Source organism: Tachypleus tridentatus, chromosome 10, assembly GCF_004210375.1.
Source record: "Tachypleus tridentatus isolate NWPU-2018 chromosome 10, ASM421037v1, whole genome shotgun sequence".
NCBI lineage: Eukaryota > Metazoa > Arthropoda > Merostomata > Xiphosura > Limulidae > Tachypleus > Tachypleus tridentatus.
In genome coordinates this window covers 121,686,169-121,704,984 of record NC_134834.1, presented here as the reverse complement: position 1 = coordinate 121,704,984, position 18,816 = coordinate 121,686,169, and the positions used below count along the sequence as shown (strand labels likewise).

Genomic DNA, 18,816 nt, shown 5'->3' with positions numbered 1-18,816 from the left:
GTGAAGAACCAGTTAAAGTGTGACATATTCCACTATTTGTATTCCAGTTGCTCCAGTGACACTTCATTTATTTCAGTTCGTCTACAGGAGCTCTGTTTTCCAGTTCTGGGAATTGCCTTTGCCATTTCTTGACTGGGGTAAATCAACATTGTATTATTTTTTATGTTCTTCAGTTCATATGCATCATATTTCAGGATCCAACCTTGTGGCTGGTGTTGCCTGAACGATTATGTTTAATGCTGTATTTACATTAAATCTGTATACTTCTGTAATGCTCACTGTTGAAATGGAGTGTTTCTGCAAGACCACTAGCTGTTTATCCAGCAGTATATATATGTGTGTGTGTGTGTGTGTGTGTGTATTATTATCACCGACCAACACTCACAGACTTTTGAGTAAAGCAAATGGGAATTTCTGCCCATACCTACTGACCTGTGATTCTTACAACTGGTTCCTTATGCTTTTCAAAATGGAGAATTATAGATACCCATTGTAATGTCCTCAGTGGGTAATTCTTCCAGACTCCACAAATTACATCCCCTACTCTTTCTTTTTCTCTAGTGGAGCACAGGATTTCTTATCACTTCTGGTTCCCAGTTGCTGAAATGGTGCACCATGGAGGTTTCCTCTTGAGTGGAGTTTGTACAATAAACTAAATCACGTTGTAACCCATGCACCCACTCAGTGAAAAGAGGACTATTGTAATTACATTTACTAATCATGCAATGGCATAATATCTGGATCCAAGGTGCACCCTACAGATGTTTTTGTTCAGGATGACTGCACTTGTTGATTACAAAATAAATTTTTTGAACAAGATGCTTCCACTGGATGTTTTTGTTTTTGATGGACTGCATGTGAAATATTCAGTGATATCCCAAAAGTGCTTTCTCTGGAAACTTGTATCTGCTACACCTGTTGATCTCTGTACTTTATGCAAGCACTTCCACTGGATGTTGTCTACTCAGATGGACTGCACTTGGCATAATCTAGTGTATTTCAAGACTCTACCCTTGATATATATTTATTTGAGATCATTCTTAATTACACACTAGTCATTCTATTTTTGTTCATGGTGTGCTGTTTCAATCATAGTTGTACAACATTTCTCCACAGAACTATGCTGTACATCTATTTCTTAAGGTTATGGCTTCTACCTATTACATTCTACACTATTAATATTACAGTATTCATTACTGAGAAAACAGCATACCTGTTCCAGAAGTATTGCACTATCTCAGGTGGTCCTTCTGTTCTTGTTATGCCACACCTGTTCTTCTGAGGATGTTCATCTCTGCTTAGTTGAATACTGCTTTGCCTTCTCTGACTCCTTCACCTTTGCAGTGAGGGATTCTGGGTAAGAAAAGCTAGTACCATTTTGTTCATTAATATTTTCTTACACTAAAAATGTATTTGTAATTGATACCTCAAAAGTAAGTGTTGTACTAGAACAGTAGAGGGAGTTATCTGCACTAGTGTAGATGGTGCAGTATGAGTGGTGGATGGCAGTCACATGATCAGCACATGTTCTGAAATGATACAGAAACAAAGAGGTATACAATAGTGGTGCAGTTGTAGAGATAAAAGTTTTAGCAATGTTTAGAGGGCAAACCAAAAGATCTTTGTGAACCTGACGATGACCGAAGAAGGTCAAAACGTTGTTCGCTCTTCTATGTAAAATATTTTCTCAACCCAAACGAGCCATTTTTGCATATATAAGAGGTTTGTATCACTTCCCATTGGCCAAATATGAATATATTATTTAAGTTCTCTTGTTCTGTGTGTTTTCCTTGTATGAGACAAATTTTGATGTCTGTCGTATTTGGCTAAGTGTGATGTTTCATAATAATTCAGTTTCAGTAGTACATCGTGGTGTGATTCATTAAGTCATGCCTTTATTTACTGCATAAATATATGTTCCTGATTAGAAAGATGTGATTTAAGTTGTCAGTTTTGTGGATCTAATGTCACACATTTTTACTAATAAAAACTTGGGAATTTTTTATCAAGTTTTTACTTTACAAAACTTGTTAGTACTAAAGTATTTATGGAGGAAATTACAACTGAGTAGGTTAAAAAAAATGAAAATGTTTTGAATGTGATAAATGCTGCTTTACGAATATAATTATTTGATTGGTTGTTATTCATCTTATGATTTTTTACTTATTTAAAATGCCAATATTTTCAATACTGTTGGTGAATTTGCTTTATTTAAACAGTTACTAACACAAGGAGTAACTTGTTTTAAAAATTAGTATAACAGTAGTTACAACCAAAATATTACTTTACCTAGCAGAAAATTATAGAAATTCAACACTACATACAATCTTGAATAAAAATAATTTCAATTTCCTTGAATTTTGAAGAACACTTTCAAAATATTTCCAGGAAAAGAATACTTCAGAACTATACTTATTACTTGTATAAATCTTTGAAGTCAAATATGCTATCACACAATATCTATTCTCACTAGTTCTACTGTCATAACTTATTTTACCATCCAAGGTGTATTTTTGTATTTCGAAATATGAATTAGACAACAGTCATAAAAAAAGGCCTAAAGTGTTTAAAGTTTCATGTAGTTATAGTGTTATCAAACTTAACATTACTACCTTCAAGAACTACTTTAAGAGAACCATACAAAGCAGATATTTCAAAAAATTGTGTTGTTGGGTTGCATGTTCATCATTAAAACAATTACAAGATTGAAATACAAATTGGGCCAGTCTGGAGCACAACATGCATTGTGATACCAGCCACCTTACTTCCACTAACACACTTTGCTACATTGTATGTTCTTTCACAATAATAGTTTGTGTGAATGTACTTGCATTCTATATGTTCTTCTTAAACCTATATTTAACATATTTTTGTTTCTCTTTTAATAATTTAAAGATGAAATTTTTTTTTTTTAAAGGTTTGTTCCATCATTTCGGTTGTGTCTTCTTCAAATTTATGGCTACAAACAGTTGCTGCATGAGGTAGAAAATTTGAGAAAGACTTCATATTCTTCAGACAACAATGAGCATGAAGAGAAATTAATCAAGGTAATGTAATGAAAAGATGAAAATAAATTATTGTGTTAGAAATAAAACAACTTTGAAAATTAGTATTAAAAATGTAATTATTGTACAGAACTTGTATTCAAGTAAGAAGGAGATTCCAAAAAACTGTAGAAATTAAACGTGTGGCTCACCTTTCCACAGAAAGGACAGCTAATACTGTGTGCCATGGCTAAAAAGGGTTTGCACATGTGCCAAGCCCTTTAATTAAGCTCTCATTTCTAGATATGACAACATGACTGCATCAGTCTGTTATGTAATTAGCATGAGACTGCATTTCTTTACACCCACATTTGCTCACTACTCCACCCCACCCTGAGCACTTTATATCCACTACAGGTACATTTTTGATGAGGCAAAAGAGACACTGGTGGATGGTTCTGTGAGGTGGTGGTTACTGGTATCTTTCTATAGAATTGAGAGCTAAAATACCATGATGACAATACCAATGTAGAGACAGAAATGAAAAAGACTTATTTCCTGAGAACATAGTGACAGAAAGGAAAGATTGGTGGAGTTCCGACTAGAAGGGTCTGTGATGGTTTCTATCCCTGCATATTCTTGTAAGAATTTCACTTAAGTATTTCTCACATATTGTATGGCATGACGCAGTGTCTTGGAAATGTGTTCACCCCTTACCAGTAATGTTACATTTTGATGAAATACAAATAATATAAACACTTGTTTAGTAAATTTGTTTTTATTCAAACCCTTAATAATTAAACTATGTGTGAAAGAGGATGAGTATCGGCAAAACCTAAAGTTTCATAAGGTATTCAACCCCCAACGTTAGACGTTTTTAAAAGCATGTTTGGCTTCTGATGTGAGTGTTTTTGGATAGGTCTATATCAGCTTTGTACAAAGGGATGGCATAAATTTGTGTCCATTCTTTCTGGCAAAATTTCTCTAATTCTGACAAGTTTATTAGGAATCGTTGATAGAATGCAATCTTCAAGTCTCACCGTAAATTCTCCAGTGGACTCAAGTCTCCATATTTTGATTTGGCTGCTCCAGATATTCACTGTCTTCTTTTGGAACCACTCCAGTGTGGCTTTGGTCCTGTGCTTTTGGTTATTGTCCTGCTGAAATGTGAACTTTTGAGCCAGTTCTAGGTTCTTGGTTAATTCAAGCAGGTTTTCCTTTAGGATTTTTCTGTACTATACATCTTGTCTTCATTCTATACAAGCTTCCCAGTCCTTCCTGTACCATCCATCTTCCCTTCATTCTTTACAAGCTTCCCAGTCCTTTCTGTACCATCCATCTTCCCTTCATTCTTTACAAGCTTCCCAGTCCTTCCTGTATCCATCCATCTTCCCTTCATTCTTTACAAGCTTCCCAGTCCTTCCTGTACCATCCATCTTCCCAGTCCTTCCTGTACCATCCATCTTCCCTTCATTCTTTACAAGCTTCCCAGCCCTTCCTGTACCATCCATCTTCCCTTCATTCGAAACAAGCTTCCCAGTCCTTCCTGTACCATCCATCTTCCCTTCATTCTATACAAGCTTCCCAGTCCTTCCTGTACCATCCATCTTCCCTTTATTCTATACAAGCTTCCCAGTCCTTCCTGTACCATCCATCTTCCTTCTTCTTTACAAAGCTTCCCAGTCCTTCCTGTACCATCCATCTTCCTTCATTCTAACAAACTTCCCAGTCCTTCCTGTACCATCCATCTTCCTTTATTCTATACAAACTTCCCAGTCCTTCCTGTACCATCCATCTTCCTTCATTCTATACAAGCTTCCCAGTCCTTCCTGTACCATCCATCTTCCCTTCATTCTTTACAAACTTCCCAGCCCTTCCTGTACCATCCATCTTCCCTTCATTCTATACAAGCTTCCCAGTCCTTCCTGTACCATCCATCTTCCCTTCATTCTATACAAGCTTCCCAGTCCTTCCTGTACCATCCATCTTCCCTTCATTGTATACAAGCTTCCCAGTCCTTCCTGTACCATCCATCTTCCCTTCATTCTTAACAAGCTTCCCAGTTCCTGGTGATGAGAACTGTGTCCATAACATGATGCTGTCACTTTCACACATTTATTGTTGGGATAGTGTTAAGAGGGCAATGTGCTGTGTTTGGCTTGTACCAGTCGTCTTGCTCAGAAAACTCAATTTCTGTCTTGTCCAATGACAAAAACCTTCTGCTACATGTCTGCAGTGTTGTTTACATGTTTTGTTACAAACTCCATAATGTATTTAAGATGATTCTTTTTCAGTAGTAGCATCTTTCTTGTAGAGCCAATGATACTGTCCATGTTTGAACATTGGCTTCCATATTATACTTTGCAAATATTTCTAAAGTCACTGTTGGCTTCACAGTAGCATCCCTAACTTAACCAGTTTCCTGCTTGCCTGACTGCTTAGTTTGGAAGGGTGTCCTGGTCTGAAGCACATTCCATTTCTTAATGATGGACTCACATGTATAATCAGTGAGTTTGAAATTTATTTGTGATCTTCTCTTGGTCTGTACTTCTCTACCACTCTATCTCTGACTTGTTTGGAAAACTCATTGGTATTACTTGTTGGTCAGTTGTATCACTACGTTAGTTGTCACTTGAACAGATCTGTTTATTGTGAATTCAAGTTAAACCACTTTAAATACAGACAGAGAACACCAAACTAATCATTTGCACCTGAACTGATTTAGGGTTACCATAGCAAAGTGGTTGAATACTCATGCAATTGAGAATATTCCAGTTGTTTTTTAAACAAACTGAAATGTTATGATGTCTTGTTACAAGTAATATGCTGTATTAACATGTTGTAGTAATAAGTATTGTGTGTGTGTTAACCTAAGCCTTTTAAGTGGCTTTATGTTTCAACATTCCAACTGTTTGTAAACAGTGAATTCAACTTGTATAAAAGTTAGTCCTATTCATATACTGAGCCTTATTAGAATATTATCAACATTTTTTTTCAATTGATATATTAAAATTTAGTTAGCAATTCCCCCAAATCATCCTGTCAAGAGAATAATGCTCTGTTCTGTTGTGTATTTATTTGGATTTGTTACTTACACTGTGATTAAGATAATAGATGCTTAGCCCTATCACCTCATGTAATGCTTTATTTCAGTTTCTTGTTCAATCTGTGAGCATTCTGTATATCATGGATGAATGTGTAAAAGTTGTTGTATACCTTTGGGATCACATTTCATGCCTTATAGAGCAGGGTGGGAGTCTTTATTTGTCTTTTAGATCACTGTTAGATTCATTCAGAGCCTCTTAGATCATGTTTAGAGTCATTGTTTACTAATTAGACCACTGTGTATAACCCTTTCAGTCACTCTGGTTTTCTTAGACCATTGTAACAGTTGTTTCATTAGATTGCTGTTTGAGAGTCATTGCTTATGTATTAGATCAGTATGTCAGTTATTTTGTTTTTAGGTCACTCTTACAAGTTTTAAAATTCTAATAAAGTTCTGAACATCTATATAATCATTTCAAATTTATGGAAGTAAGTTCAAAATATTTCCTGATATTTTTAGTTTACAAATGTAAACTGAAAGTAGCAGTTTTACCTTTTATGTGTACTTCAAGATAAGACAACCAAAGTACAAGAGCTTTCAGAATTTACTGTTGGTTTTAAACTATTGTGGAAGGTGGTTAAAATGAAAGAAAAATTTCTTTGTGAGCTTTTCAGTACTATGATGAATAAGTTGATAATTTTCGTCTTGAAATTGTTGCTATAAAATTTGTAATGTGTATAATAACTGTTAATTTTTGGATTGAAATTTTTCTCTGACTGTTTGAGAAACTTCCCATAATGAGATGAATCATTATCCATAATGGGTATGAGATGAATCATTATCCATAATGAGATGAATCATTATCCATAATGAGATGAATCATTATCCATAATGGGTATGAGATGAATCATTATCCATAATGGGTATGAGATGAATCATTATCCATAATGGGTATGAGATGAATCATTATCCATAATGGGTATGAGATGAATCATTATTTTATCTGACTAAATCTTTTCAGTATTATGTTTTGTTTGAACAAGAAATAAAATGTGTATGCAACTATGTTGATCCCAGAACCATGAATCTTGGATACATTATCCAGCTTGGATATGAATGAATCACCCATAATGGGTATGAGACACATTGTTCTCCATACAACATCAGACTGGTACTACCCATAGCTTGGGTATGAATGTCACTATCATAAATGGGATGAGATTCTCACAACATCAGACTGGTACTAGATAGAATGGGTACCCAATGTCAATGGGTACACATTGTTCTCTACAACATCAGACTGGTACTACATGAATGGGTAGGAATGTCATAATGGGTATGAGATGAATCTCTACAACATCATAACTGGTATGACATGCTTCATTAGGAATGTCACTTGGGAATGTGAGACATTGTTCTCTACAACATCAGACTAGTACATACACAGCTTGGGTAGGAATGTCACTTGTGAATGTGACATTATTGTTCTCTACAACATCAGACTGGTACTATGCTTGGGTAGAAATGTCAATAAAATGTGTACAACATTGTTCTCCCAGAACATCAGACTGGTACTACATAGCTTGGGTAGGAATGTCACTTGTGAATGTGACACATTGTTCTCTACAACATCAGACTGGTACTACATAGCTTGGGTAGGAATGTCACTTGGGAATGTGACACATTGTTCTCTACAACATCAGACTGGTACTACATAGCTTGGGTAGGAATGTCACTTGGGAATGTGACACATTGTTCTCTACAACATCAGACTGGTACTACACAGCTTGGGTAGGAATGTCACTTGGGAATGTGACACATTGTTCTCTACAACATCAGACTGGTACTACATAGCTTGGGTAGGAATGTCACTTGGGAATGTGACACATTGTTCTCTACAACATCAGACTAGTACTACACAGCTTGGGTAGGAATGTCACTTGTGAATGTGATACATTGTTCTCTACAACATCAGACTGGTACTACATAGCTTGGGTAGGAATGTCACTTGTGAATGTGACACATTGTTCTCTACAACATCAGGCTGGTACTACATAGCTTGGGTAGGAATATCACTTGGGAATGTGACACATTATTCTCTACAACATCAGACTGGTACTACATAGCTTGGGTAGGAATGTCACTTGTGAATGTGACACATTGTTCTCTACAACATCAGACTGGTACTACATAGCTTGGGTAGAAATGTCACTCATAAATGTGACACATGTTTCTCTATGAAATGAAACTGGTACTACATAGCTTGGGTAGGAATGTCACTTGTGAATGTGAAACATTTTCCTGTACAACATCCGACTGGTACTACATAGCTTGGGTAGGAATGTCACTCATAAATGTGAAACATTTTTCTGTACAACATCAACTGGTACTACATAGCATGGGTAGGAATGTCACTTGTGAATGTGAAACATGTTTCTCTATGAAATGAAACTGGTACTACATAGCTTGGGTAGGAATGTCACTTGTGAATGTGAAACATTTTCCTGTACAACATCCGACTGGTACTACATAGCTTGGGTAGGAATGTCACTCATAAATGTGAAACATTTTCCTGTACAACATCCGACTGGTACTACATAGCATGGGTAGGAATGTCACTTGTGAATGTGAAACATTTTCCTGTACAACATCCGACTGGTACTACATAGCTTGGGTAGGAATGTCACTTGTGAATGTGAAACATTTTCCTGTACAACATCCGACTGGTACTACATAGCTTGGGTAGGAATGTCACTTGTGAATGTGAAACATTTTCCTGTACAACATCCGACTGGTACTACATAGCTTGGGTAGGAATGTCACCTGTAAATGTGAAAAATTTTCTCCAGTATCGGGCTGGTACTACTTAGGTTAATTGATTTGAATGCAGTTGTTATCTCAGATGTGAATACTTTAATTATAATAGTGGATTCTTTCAGCTGTGGAACATCTTAATGCCAGATAAACCTTTTCCAAGTCGCTTTGGAAAGCATTGGAGTGATATTGGATTCCAAGGAGATGATCCAAAGACTGACTTCCGAGGAATGGGATTATTGGGTCTGGAAAATCTTGTGTAAGATAAATGGTTTTGATGTAGTTGGTCCATGTGATTGGTCATTGAGGATACCATATCAGATATATTTCATACAGAATGGTGTAATAACTGTTAATGTTATTTGATACCTTTATCTATCTATAATTATTTCTTCTATTTGATATGTTACTTTTGATCTGTTTGAAGTGAACTAATATTGTATTTCTTTGAGAGTAATATGCTTTGATTCACTTGACAAACAGTGTAAATATCTACAGAAATGCTTTTCAGTATTAGTACATATGAATTGATAAAATCATATTATTATTGTAATTTCAATAGCTATGTTTATTTGATCAGATATTTTGTTTCTGAATACACTGAAGCTGCAAGACATGTTCTGTCTCATTCTTCACATCCAGTTTATGGGTAAGTACATCACAGTGATAAATATATTTCCCCAGTAGTTTATTTGTATAATGCATTAGTTTGAATTTTCACATGGAGGTTTCTAGTCTAAAGACAGTTTGCTAGTACATAGGTGATTCCTTGGTTTTTAATGTTTGTGAATCTCTTCATGATTTGATTATACCAACAGTAAGGTTACTTAGAACAGATAGCCATGCTTGACTTTATAATGGACTGGTATTAACTAACACTAGTAGCTTCACCTGACTTTATAATGGACTGGTATTAACTAGCAGTAATAGCTTCACTTGGCTTTATAATGGACTGGTAATAACTAACACTAGTAGCTTCACCTGACTTTATAATGGACTAGTATAAACGTGCAGTAATAGCTTCACCTGACTTTATAATGGACTAGTATAAACGTGCAGTAATAGCTTCACCTGACTTTATAATGGACTGGTATTACCTAACACTAGTAGCTTCACCTGACATTATAATGGACTAATATAAACTAGCAGTAATAGCTTCACCTAACTTTATAATGGACTGGTATTAACTAACACTAGTAGCTTCACCTGACTTTATAATGGACTGGTATTAACTAACACTAGTAGCTTCACCTGACTTTATAATGGACTGGTATTAACTAACACTAGTAGCTTCACCTGACATTATAATGGACTAATATAAACTAGCAGTAATATCTTCACCTAACTTTATAATGGACTGGTATTAACTAACACTAGTAGCTTCACCTGACTTTATAATGGACTGGTATTAACTAGCAGTAATAGCTTCATCTAACTTTATAATGGACTGGTATTAACCTACAGTGGAAGCAACATCTGAAATGTTCATTTTTAGTAAATGCTGATATTAATTTCTTATTCTGGTACGTATATTCTTATTTATCTAATTATTTTGGTTTCTTTGTGTATAACATGCTACCTACTGGTCTATCTCAGCTGTTCAGTTCTCTAAACTAAAGCTATCAATAAATAAATTTAACAAGTTAAAACCTTATCATTAACTTACTTATTAACACTCCTACGAAAACTGGGGCCTAATAGGCCCCAGAGCAACTTGAAAGGTTATTAGTATTAGGCTAATAATTTTGTATTTAAATGAAATTGCCATTTTATTTAATGAAATGAAATCATATGATTTCACTGGTATTAACTGTATTCAGTGTTTCATTTATTTAATGAAATGAAATCAAATGAAATGGCAATTTCATTTAAATACAAATTTATTAGTCTAATATTAATAACCTTTCAAGTTGCTCTGGGGCCTATTAGGCCCCACTTTTCGTAGGAGTGTTAAGCTTTGTCTTGAACTTGGTTAAAGTTATTGCCTCACAACATCCAATGGTCAACCATCATTTTATAAAAGTAAAATTGTCTTTGGTCAAGATGACCTCCAACCTTGCCAAAACTTGTATTTCTTCCCTCTGGCCCATCAGGGTTATCAGTTTTTTTACAATGTTAAACACCCAATCAGATCACCCATAACTCTTCAAGAGAAAACAGTTTAGGAGATATTAGTATCTCGTCCAATGACAAACATTCTAGTAACCCTTCTCTAAACCTTTTCCAGCAATTGAATGTCTTTCCAAAGTTAAGGAGCACATGACTGAGCACCATACTCTAACTTTGGCCTAACCAGTTATCTATACTATGAAATTATAATCTATTTAGACTTGTATTCAGTGTTTCTGTAGATACAACCTAAAATACTATTTGCTATACCACTGTTAACAGAACACTGCTTGAATGAGTTAAGAGACTGATCAACCATTACACCAAGGTTCTTTTCTTTCACTGTTAAGGTTATTCCCATCCGAATTGTATTTATTACTCTCCCTCATTGTTTGACTCTAGCATTTCCCAATCAGTATATATGAAGTTCAAACCATCCATAATTATCACTTCATTAACAACTGAAATATTAATCTCACTGTAAAGTTTCTCACTGATTTTCATCAGTTTCATCTGATGGTTTGTGACAAATTCATATTAACTGTTTTTTCTCTTGATATCCACTAACAGAAACCAAAATGGACTTCTTGCTATTGTCCTTAATACTCTCAACTGAAACAGGATGTAACCCACACTTTATATAGAGCCATTTCTCTTTCTTTTCTACTCTGTCCATATTAAATAACCTTTAACCATGTTTTTAATAAAAATTTCTACCATCAAAACCATCTAACCATATTTCAGTTTTCTTTCCATTGTCTAAAATTCTTCCATTTCTACCAGTATTTTGAAGTCATCTGTTTTTTCTTGTAGCATTACAATAGTAACAATTAAGCCTGTTCTTATAACTACTATACTCATTTCCTATGTTAAACTCTGCCTCTTATTCATTTTGTAATTATTTTATCTTTGTCACCTACAACTGAGTTAATGGCCTCAGTGAATCCCCTACACTATTTAATGTAACCATCCATCACAAAAAGTTCTTCCACTAAAGTGACCCCACAAATCCAACCATCCTCTCTACTCATCCTTACATACTAACTTAAGTCTAGCATCTACTCTTAATGACCTAATTACAGTTTCATCTCCACAGGTAATTCTGGGCAGTATTCCTGACAAAATTAAATTGCAGCCTTTTTCTTTAAATACCTTTATCAACCACTTGTACTTATTAATTAGCTCCTCTCACCTACTTTTCCCTACATAATTAGCCCCTACACGCACTACAAAAGTTGCATCTCTGGTAGGCTTCTTCATTATGTTTCTTGCTCTGTCAGTTATATCTTCCACCTGTGCAACAAACTCTGGTTCATTTATCCCTGTTTACTTCACAGACTGTTCTATCCATGTCTTGTCAAGAAACTCTTTCTGACCCTTTTGTTTTCCTTCTATCCAATAGTTCTTCATCTGCAGAAACCCAGGGCTGAAACTTGCTGGTCAACAGAATAGGATCGTTATAATTCTTGATGACAAGAAACCCACTTGAAATAAAAATGTATATCAGAGTGGCTGGTATGGGTATTCAAACTTTTATTGATAAGGAGAAAACAATATTTCAACCTTCTGAGGTCATCTTCAGGTTTTTCTCGTTTTTGTATTTCTTTTTTTTAACCTGAAGATGACTTAGGAAGGTTGAAATGTTGTTCTCTCCTTACCAATAAAAGTATTAATACAAATAAAACGTTGTTCTCTCCTTACCAATAAAAGTGTTAATACCCATACCAGCTGTTCTGAGATATAGGATCATTATGACTAAATTCACTATTTTTTACTCTAATATTACTCCTTCTAACTTCCTGAAAGTCATTGTTAGCTAATGTATCCCTTACATGTAAAGGCTTAAGCTCTTTCTGAAATTGTGCTGCCTATTTCCACAGTCTACACTTACTTATCTTTATCTCTACTTTAACTATGATAGCTTCCAACTTATCCTTCAACCTACAAACTCTACATGAATATTATACATTTTCATTACTAGTTTCCTTGAAAGTAAATACTTGTCCTGAGTACCTAAATAAAAGTCACTCATTGACCCCATCACACCTAACAAACTGTGAATACTAAATATCTACACCGGTCTTAACAATTGTATTTATACTTATAACCTGAAAGTAAATATTCATTACCACATATCAGTAGCCTATTGTCATCACTATTGTTGCTAATCCTGACATTTAAGAACCAGTGATATTAGTTTTTATCAAGAGTTTCTCTTCATACTAAGGTAATAAAGTTTATATAGAACTTCATAGAAGTGACAATTAGACTGAATTTTACAGTAGGAAACTTTAACACCATATAGGAAAGAGCTCTTAATAATACAAATCATTAACATATTTAATGATAGAAACTTATTTTTAACACTTGTTGAAATTATGTGTTGAAGGTTATCTTTATGAGTGTAGAAAGATGAACTATTCTGTAATCATGAATTGTATTTGGAAAGTACAGCTAATTAATGAAGCTTGAAATAAAATGGAACATTCACTTATTTTTATGTGGGGTTTTTAATGTAATATTTCTGGTATTTTTTAGAATAAACTTTACGTTTATTTCTGTATTTAGGTATTCTTTTGCCATTGTTGGAATCAACTTAACTAGCACAACATATCATTGGTTAAGAAAAGGACTTTTAAAAAATCACTTCTATAATGCAGTACATGGGAGACCTCAGATGAAACATTTTCACCAAGTGTATTGTAAGTTTTCTCTAGATGTAAGATGTTCGCTTAAATTTGTTTTGTTTCAAATTTCAGTTTTTTTAATGGACTGTAGTAACACATCTTACTTGTAATGACAAGTTCATGTATTGGTAGGATGTACATCTTAGTTGTAGTAACAAGTTCATGTATTGGTAGGATGTGCATCTTAGTTGTAGTAACAAGTTCATGTATTAGTAGGATGTGCATCTTAGTTGTAGTAACAGGTTCGTGTACTGGTAGGATGTGCATCTTAGTTGTAGTAACAGGTTCGTGTATTGGTAGGATGTGCATCTTAGTTGTAGTAACAGGTTCGTGTACTGGTAGGATATGCATCTTAGTTGTAGTAACAGGTTCGTGTATTGTTAGGATGTGCATCTTAGTTGTAGTAACAGGTTCGTGTACTGGTAGGATGTGCATCTTAGTTGTAGTAACAGGTTCATGTATTAGTAGGACGTGCATCTTAGTTGTAGTAACAGGTTCGTGTATTGTTAGGACGTGCATCTTAGTTGTAGTAACAGGTTCGTGTATTGTTAGGATGTGCATCTTAGTTGTAGTAACAGGTTAGTGTACTGGTAGGATGTGCATCTTAGTTGTAGTAACAGGTTCATAACAGGTTCGTTGGTAGGATGTGCATCTTAGTTGTAGTAACAGGTTCATGTACGTATTAGTAGGGCGTGGATGCATCTTAGTAACAGGTTCGTGTATTGTTAGGATGTGCATCTTAGTTGTAGTAACAGGTTCGTGTATTGTTAGGATATGCATCTTAGTTGTAGTAACAGGTTCCTGTACTGGTAGGATGTGCATCTTAGTTGTAGTAACAGGTTCGTGTATTAGTAGGACGTGCATCTTAGTAACAGGTTCGTGTATTGTTAGGATGTCATCTTAGTTGTAGTAACAGGTTCGTGTATTAGTAGGACGTGCATCTTAGTAACAGGTTCGTGTATTGTTAGGATGTCATCTTAGTTGTAGTAACAGGTTCGTGTACTGGTAGGATGTGCATCTTAGTTGTAGTAACAGGTTCGTGTACTGGTAGGATGTACATCTTAGTTGTAGTAGCAGGTTGCATCTTAGTTGTGTACTGGTAGGATGTGCATCTTAGTTGTAGTAACAGGTTCATGTATTGGTAGGATGTGCATCTTAGTTGTAGTAACAGGTTCGTGTACTGGTAGGACGTGCATCTTCGTAACAGGTTCGTGTATTGTTAGGATGTGCATCTTAGTTGTAGTAACAGGTTCGTGTATTAGTAGGACGTGCATCTTAGTAACAGGTTCGTGTATTAGTAGGACGTGCATCTTAGTAACAGGTTCGTGTATTGTTAGGATGTGCATCTTAGTTGTAGTAGCAGGTTCGTGTACTGGTAGGATGTACATCTTAGTTGTAGTAACAAGTTCATGTATTGGTAGGATGTGCATCTTAGTTGTAGTAACAGGTTCGTGTACTGGTAGGATGTGCATCTTAGTTGTAACAGGTTCGTGTATTGTTAGGATGTGCATCTTAGTTGTAGTAACAGGTTACATGTATTAGTAGGTAGGATGTGCATCTTAGTTGTAACAGGTTCGTGTATTAGTAGGACGTGCATCTTAGTAACAGGTTCGTGTATTGTTAGGATGTGCATCTTAGTTGTAGTAACAGGTTCGTGTACTGGTAGGATGTGCATCTTAGTTGTAGTAACAGGTTCATGTATTAGTAGGACGTGCATCTTAGTAACAGGTTCGTGTATTGTTAGGATGTGCATCTTAGTTGTAGTAACAGGTTCGTGTACTGGTAGGATGTGCATCTTAGTTGTAGTAGCAGGTTCGTGTACTGGTAGGATGTGCATCTTAGTTGTAGTAACAGGTTCGTGTACTGGTAGGATGTGCATCTTAGTTGTAGTAGCAGGTTCGTGTACTGGTAGGACGTGCATCTTAGTAGTAGCAGGTTCGTGTACTGGTAGGATGTGCATCTTAGTTGTAGTAACAGGTTCATGTATTAGTAGGACGTGCATCTTAGTAACAGGTTCGTGTATTGTTAGGATGTGCATCTTAGTTGTAGTAATAGGTTCATGTACTGGTAGGATGTGCATCTTAGTTGTAGTAATAGGTTCATATGTTGGTAGGATGTGCATCTTAGTTGTAGTAATAGGTTCATATGTTGGTAGGATGTACATGTTTACATTTCACCAACTTAATCCCACTTACAGCATAACAATTATTGGCCAAGAATTTGGTAATAAAATAACATTTCAGCCAATAGTGTTTCTGTTTGTTGTATCTCAACAAGTCTGAAGAATTCTGAGACTGGGCAACAGGTATTGTTTGTACAGGAATGGAGTTGACATATTTGCTTTCATTAAGATGTTCTAATAATTAGTAATGTAAACTTCATCCACAGACCCTGATTCATAACATTATTAATAAAGCTGGTTGCTAGAAAGAATTTTTTACACCATATTATCTAAATTTCTGCTCATTATTATTATAAACTAGCAACCAGCTTTATTAATAATGTTGTGCTTCAGGGTTGATGGATGAAGTTTCCATTACTAATAAAATTGGTTGCTAGTTTGTAATAATGAGCAGAAGATTAGATAATATGGTGTAAAAATTCTTTCATTTTGTGACACTGAGTGGATTCTCTTCCATATAAAAATGTAACTTTAAATTATAAAATAGGTTAGGTTACAAATATTTGGATGAATGTGTCCTAAATATTTTATTCGATGCTGCATTATTTTAATTTTCATGGTAATTCATTTTTCTTGCTTTCAGGCTATATATTTCATAAATTTGACAGTTTTTGGCTAGCTGAGAAACCTCGAGACATAATGGAGTTCAACCACATCAGATCCAAGTTTGAGGAACATGTAATTCGGGGCTTGTCCAACCCACTTACTTTACTAAAGTTGAATATGGCTGTAGAGACATTATGATGTTACCTCACAAATACAGCTAAGATTTCTATCCTTAATGATAAAAAACAGGTTCAAGTTAGTAATGTGCAACAGAAACAATGTGTACTAAAATGAAGCTGTGTGGTGTATTATATATTTATAAGGTGTTTTAAATTACTTTATTTAAAACAGTATTAATTTGTTTAAAAATCAAGAATTTCTACTATCAGATCATGTATTTTTTAGTGAAAACTTTGTGTTATTTTGGTAAGGTGACATTGTGGTAGGCTAGTAACATAAATACTAGTCATAATTAATATGATCAGAGAAATGTCATTAAACAAGCACAGCATTGTTTACTTGAACCATGTCCATTTTTTTCATGATTAGCAGTTTTTACTTTTAGTGTTGCATACAAATGATTTCTTGGACTTCCCAAGAATGCTTTATACAAGAAAAGTAAATTTAAAGTTCATCCCTATAATACTACATTGTGAGAATGAGTAGCAAATGTTTATTAGAAATATTCTGATACCTTTTACATACCCCCACTCTCTTAAATATGATGTTAGAATGTAACTGTCATGTTATTGTGTTCTGTTTTTCACCAGTTAGGACTACTTAATATAGTGTAACAGTTTCTTGTAAGTGCACTTTTAAATGTTCCTCTTACAAGAAGCATTAGTGTTAGATAGCAACTAGTATGAAGTGATGTAATAAATCGTATAATGGTTTTTATTATTCATTATATGCAACCCCTGGAAGTAGTTTTTACTTCTATCGATGTGTTTTTACATGAAATATATACATACTCAAAACTTAACTATTTAGGGTTTGAAGAGTAAATAACCACCACTAATGTACATCTGTGGATTGTTTTCATTTTTTGTCATGTTGGTTCTATTTCTGTCACCTACAGTAGTAAGTTTATTGAACCAGGACATTTTTTTAAAATGTGTAACCCTAATTAGATATGTCATAACAGTAGAAAGCCTGAAACCCAAAATATTTGTAAAGGTTAAGAACTGTTGGTGGTGGGTTATTAGTTTTAGTGGTCCAGATCTAATGTTTTTACAAAGTCATCACTATTTCTCAGTGGATATATGCATTTCTCACTGATGATTTTGGGTGGTTAATAAATCCACAGAAAATTATTTTAGGCTTTCAGAGAGCACAGCTTTACTCTGTTCCAGTTATTGTGATAAATTATATACAGCTATGTGTATAGTGGGCAATGTTGTGGTTTTTACCTCCGTTCTTACTTCACTTTTAATAAAATGCACATTTGATGTGTCAATCTAACAACAACACAGGCCTGTTGTTTTCATAACCTAGCAGTTACAAACCTGTTTTCTGAAATGCCTTATAGTTGTGTTTTCATAAAATGTTAATACAATCTTCTCATTTCAACTCTTACTAAGAAAACCTTGAAGGAATGTTTAGGATATCCTAAATTCAACTATTTAAACATAAGTTTATTTTTTCTGAGGATATTTTAATACCTTTGAAATGAATCACTGAGAGTTAAAGATGTTATTTTGTCCTCAATGTTTTAACAGATAAAATCTGTTAAAACACCAAACCTTGTATTATTTTGTTCAGCTTCAAGGTAAAGAAAGGATATCAGAGTCATAGGTCATCCAAGTCGTCTACAAACTATGGCTATTAGATAAATTCAAAGATATCTTGTACTACTATGTTAAACCTGGGTTAACATTTTAATTACAAGATATGGGACACTATAAGCACTGTAGTTTTTACAACAAAGGTTCATGTTTCAAATGTATTGGTGGAAAGAAAAGAAAAGAATAGAATACAAGCCAATTTCTTGGTTAACCTTTAGTAACCTATTTATCTTAATACTAGTCACAAGATGAATGGTCAGTGACATTAATTTGATCATGGGTTGACCACTACTGTGACATGTCTGAATTTGATCAAATGTTGAATTATTTAAAGTTTTGCACTAATCAAAATAAAGTTGTACAGTTTCTTGGTATAACGTGTGGGTGTGGCATTGTTTTCTGTATCCAATGGATGTTCAACATATGACAGGTAGCTTCAAAACAAGCAACTCCATCTAGAGCCAGAATTTCATCCTTTTTGTCATCTTGGTAGTTGATTTGTGCATCAGGAAATAAAATCCTAATGTATTAACATTGGCATTGTTTCTGAAGTAATTTCAACTATTTTCTTAAACAAATGAGTGAAAAAATAGTCAAATTATACATTTAAGAAATGTTTAGTTATTGTCTTTATTTTAAATTACTTCATATCTGGATTTATTTA

The 18,816-nt window shown here is 34.6% G+C and overlaps 1 protein-coding gene across 2 annotated transcripts in view; it reads left to right on the top strand.

Annotated features, from left to right (window-relative positions):
- LOC143230216 (ELMO domain-containing protein 2) overlaps positions 1–18,526 on the top strand; it is a 29,923-nt gene extending 11,397 nt beyond the window's left edge. For both annotated transcript variants that reach the window (XM_076463358.1, XM_076463359.1), the window contains exons 4-8: positions 2,918–3,047; positions 8,970–9,103; positions 9,425–9,493; positions 13,522–13,655; positions 16,406–18,526. In XM_076463358.1, the coding sequence (XP_076319473.1) occupies positions 2,918–3,047; positions 8,970–9,103; positions 9,425–9,493; positions 13,522–13,655; positions 16,406–16,566 (628 nt within the window). In that variant the 3' untranslated portion in view covers positions 16,567–18,526. The remainder of the gene's footprint in view (positions 1–2,917; positions 3,048–8,969; positions 9,104–9,424; positions 9,494–13,521; positions 13,656–16,405) is intronic.
- Positions 18,527–18,816: the final 290 nt, after the last annotated feature.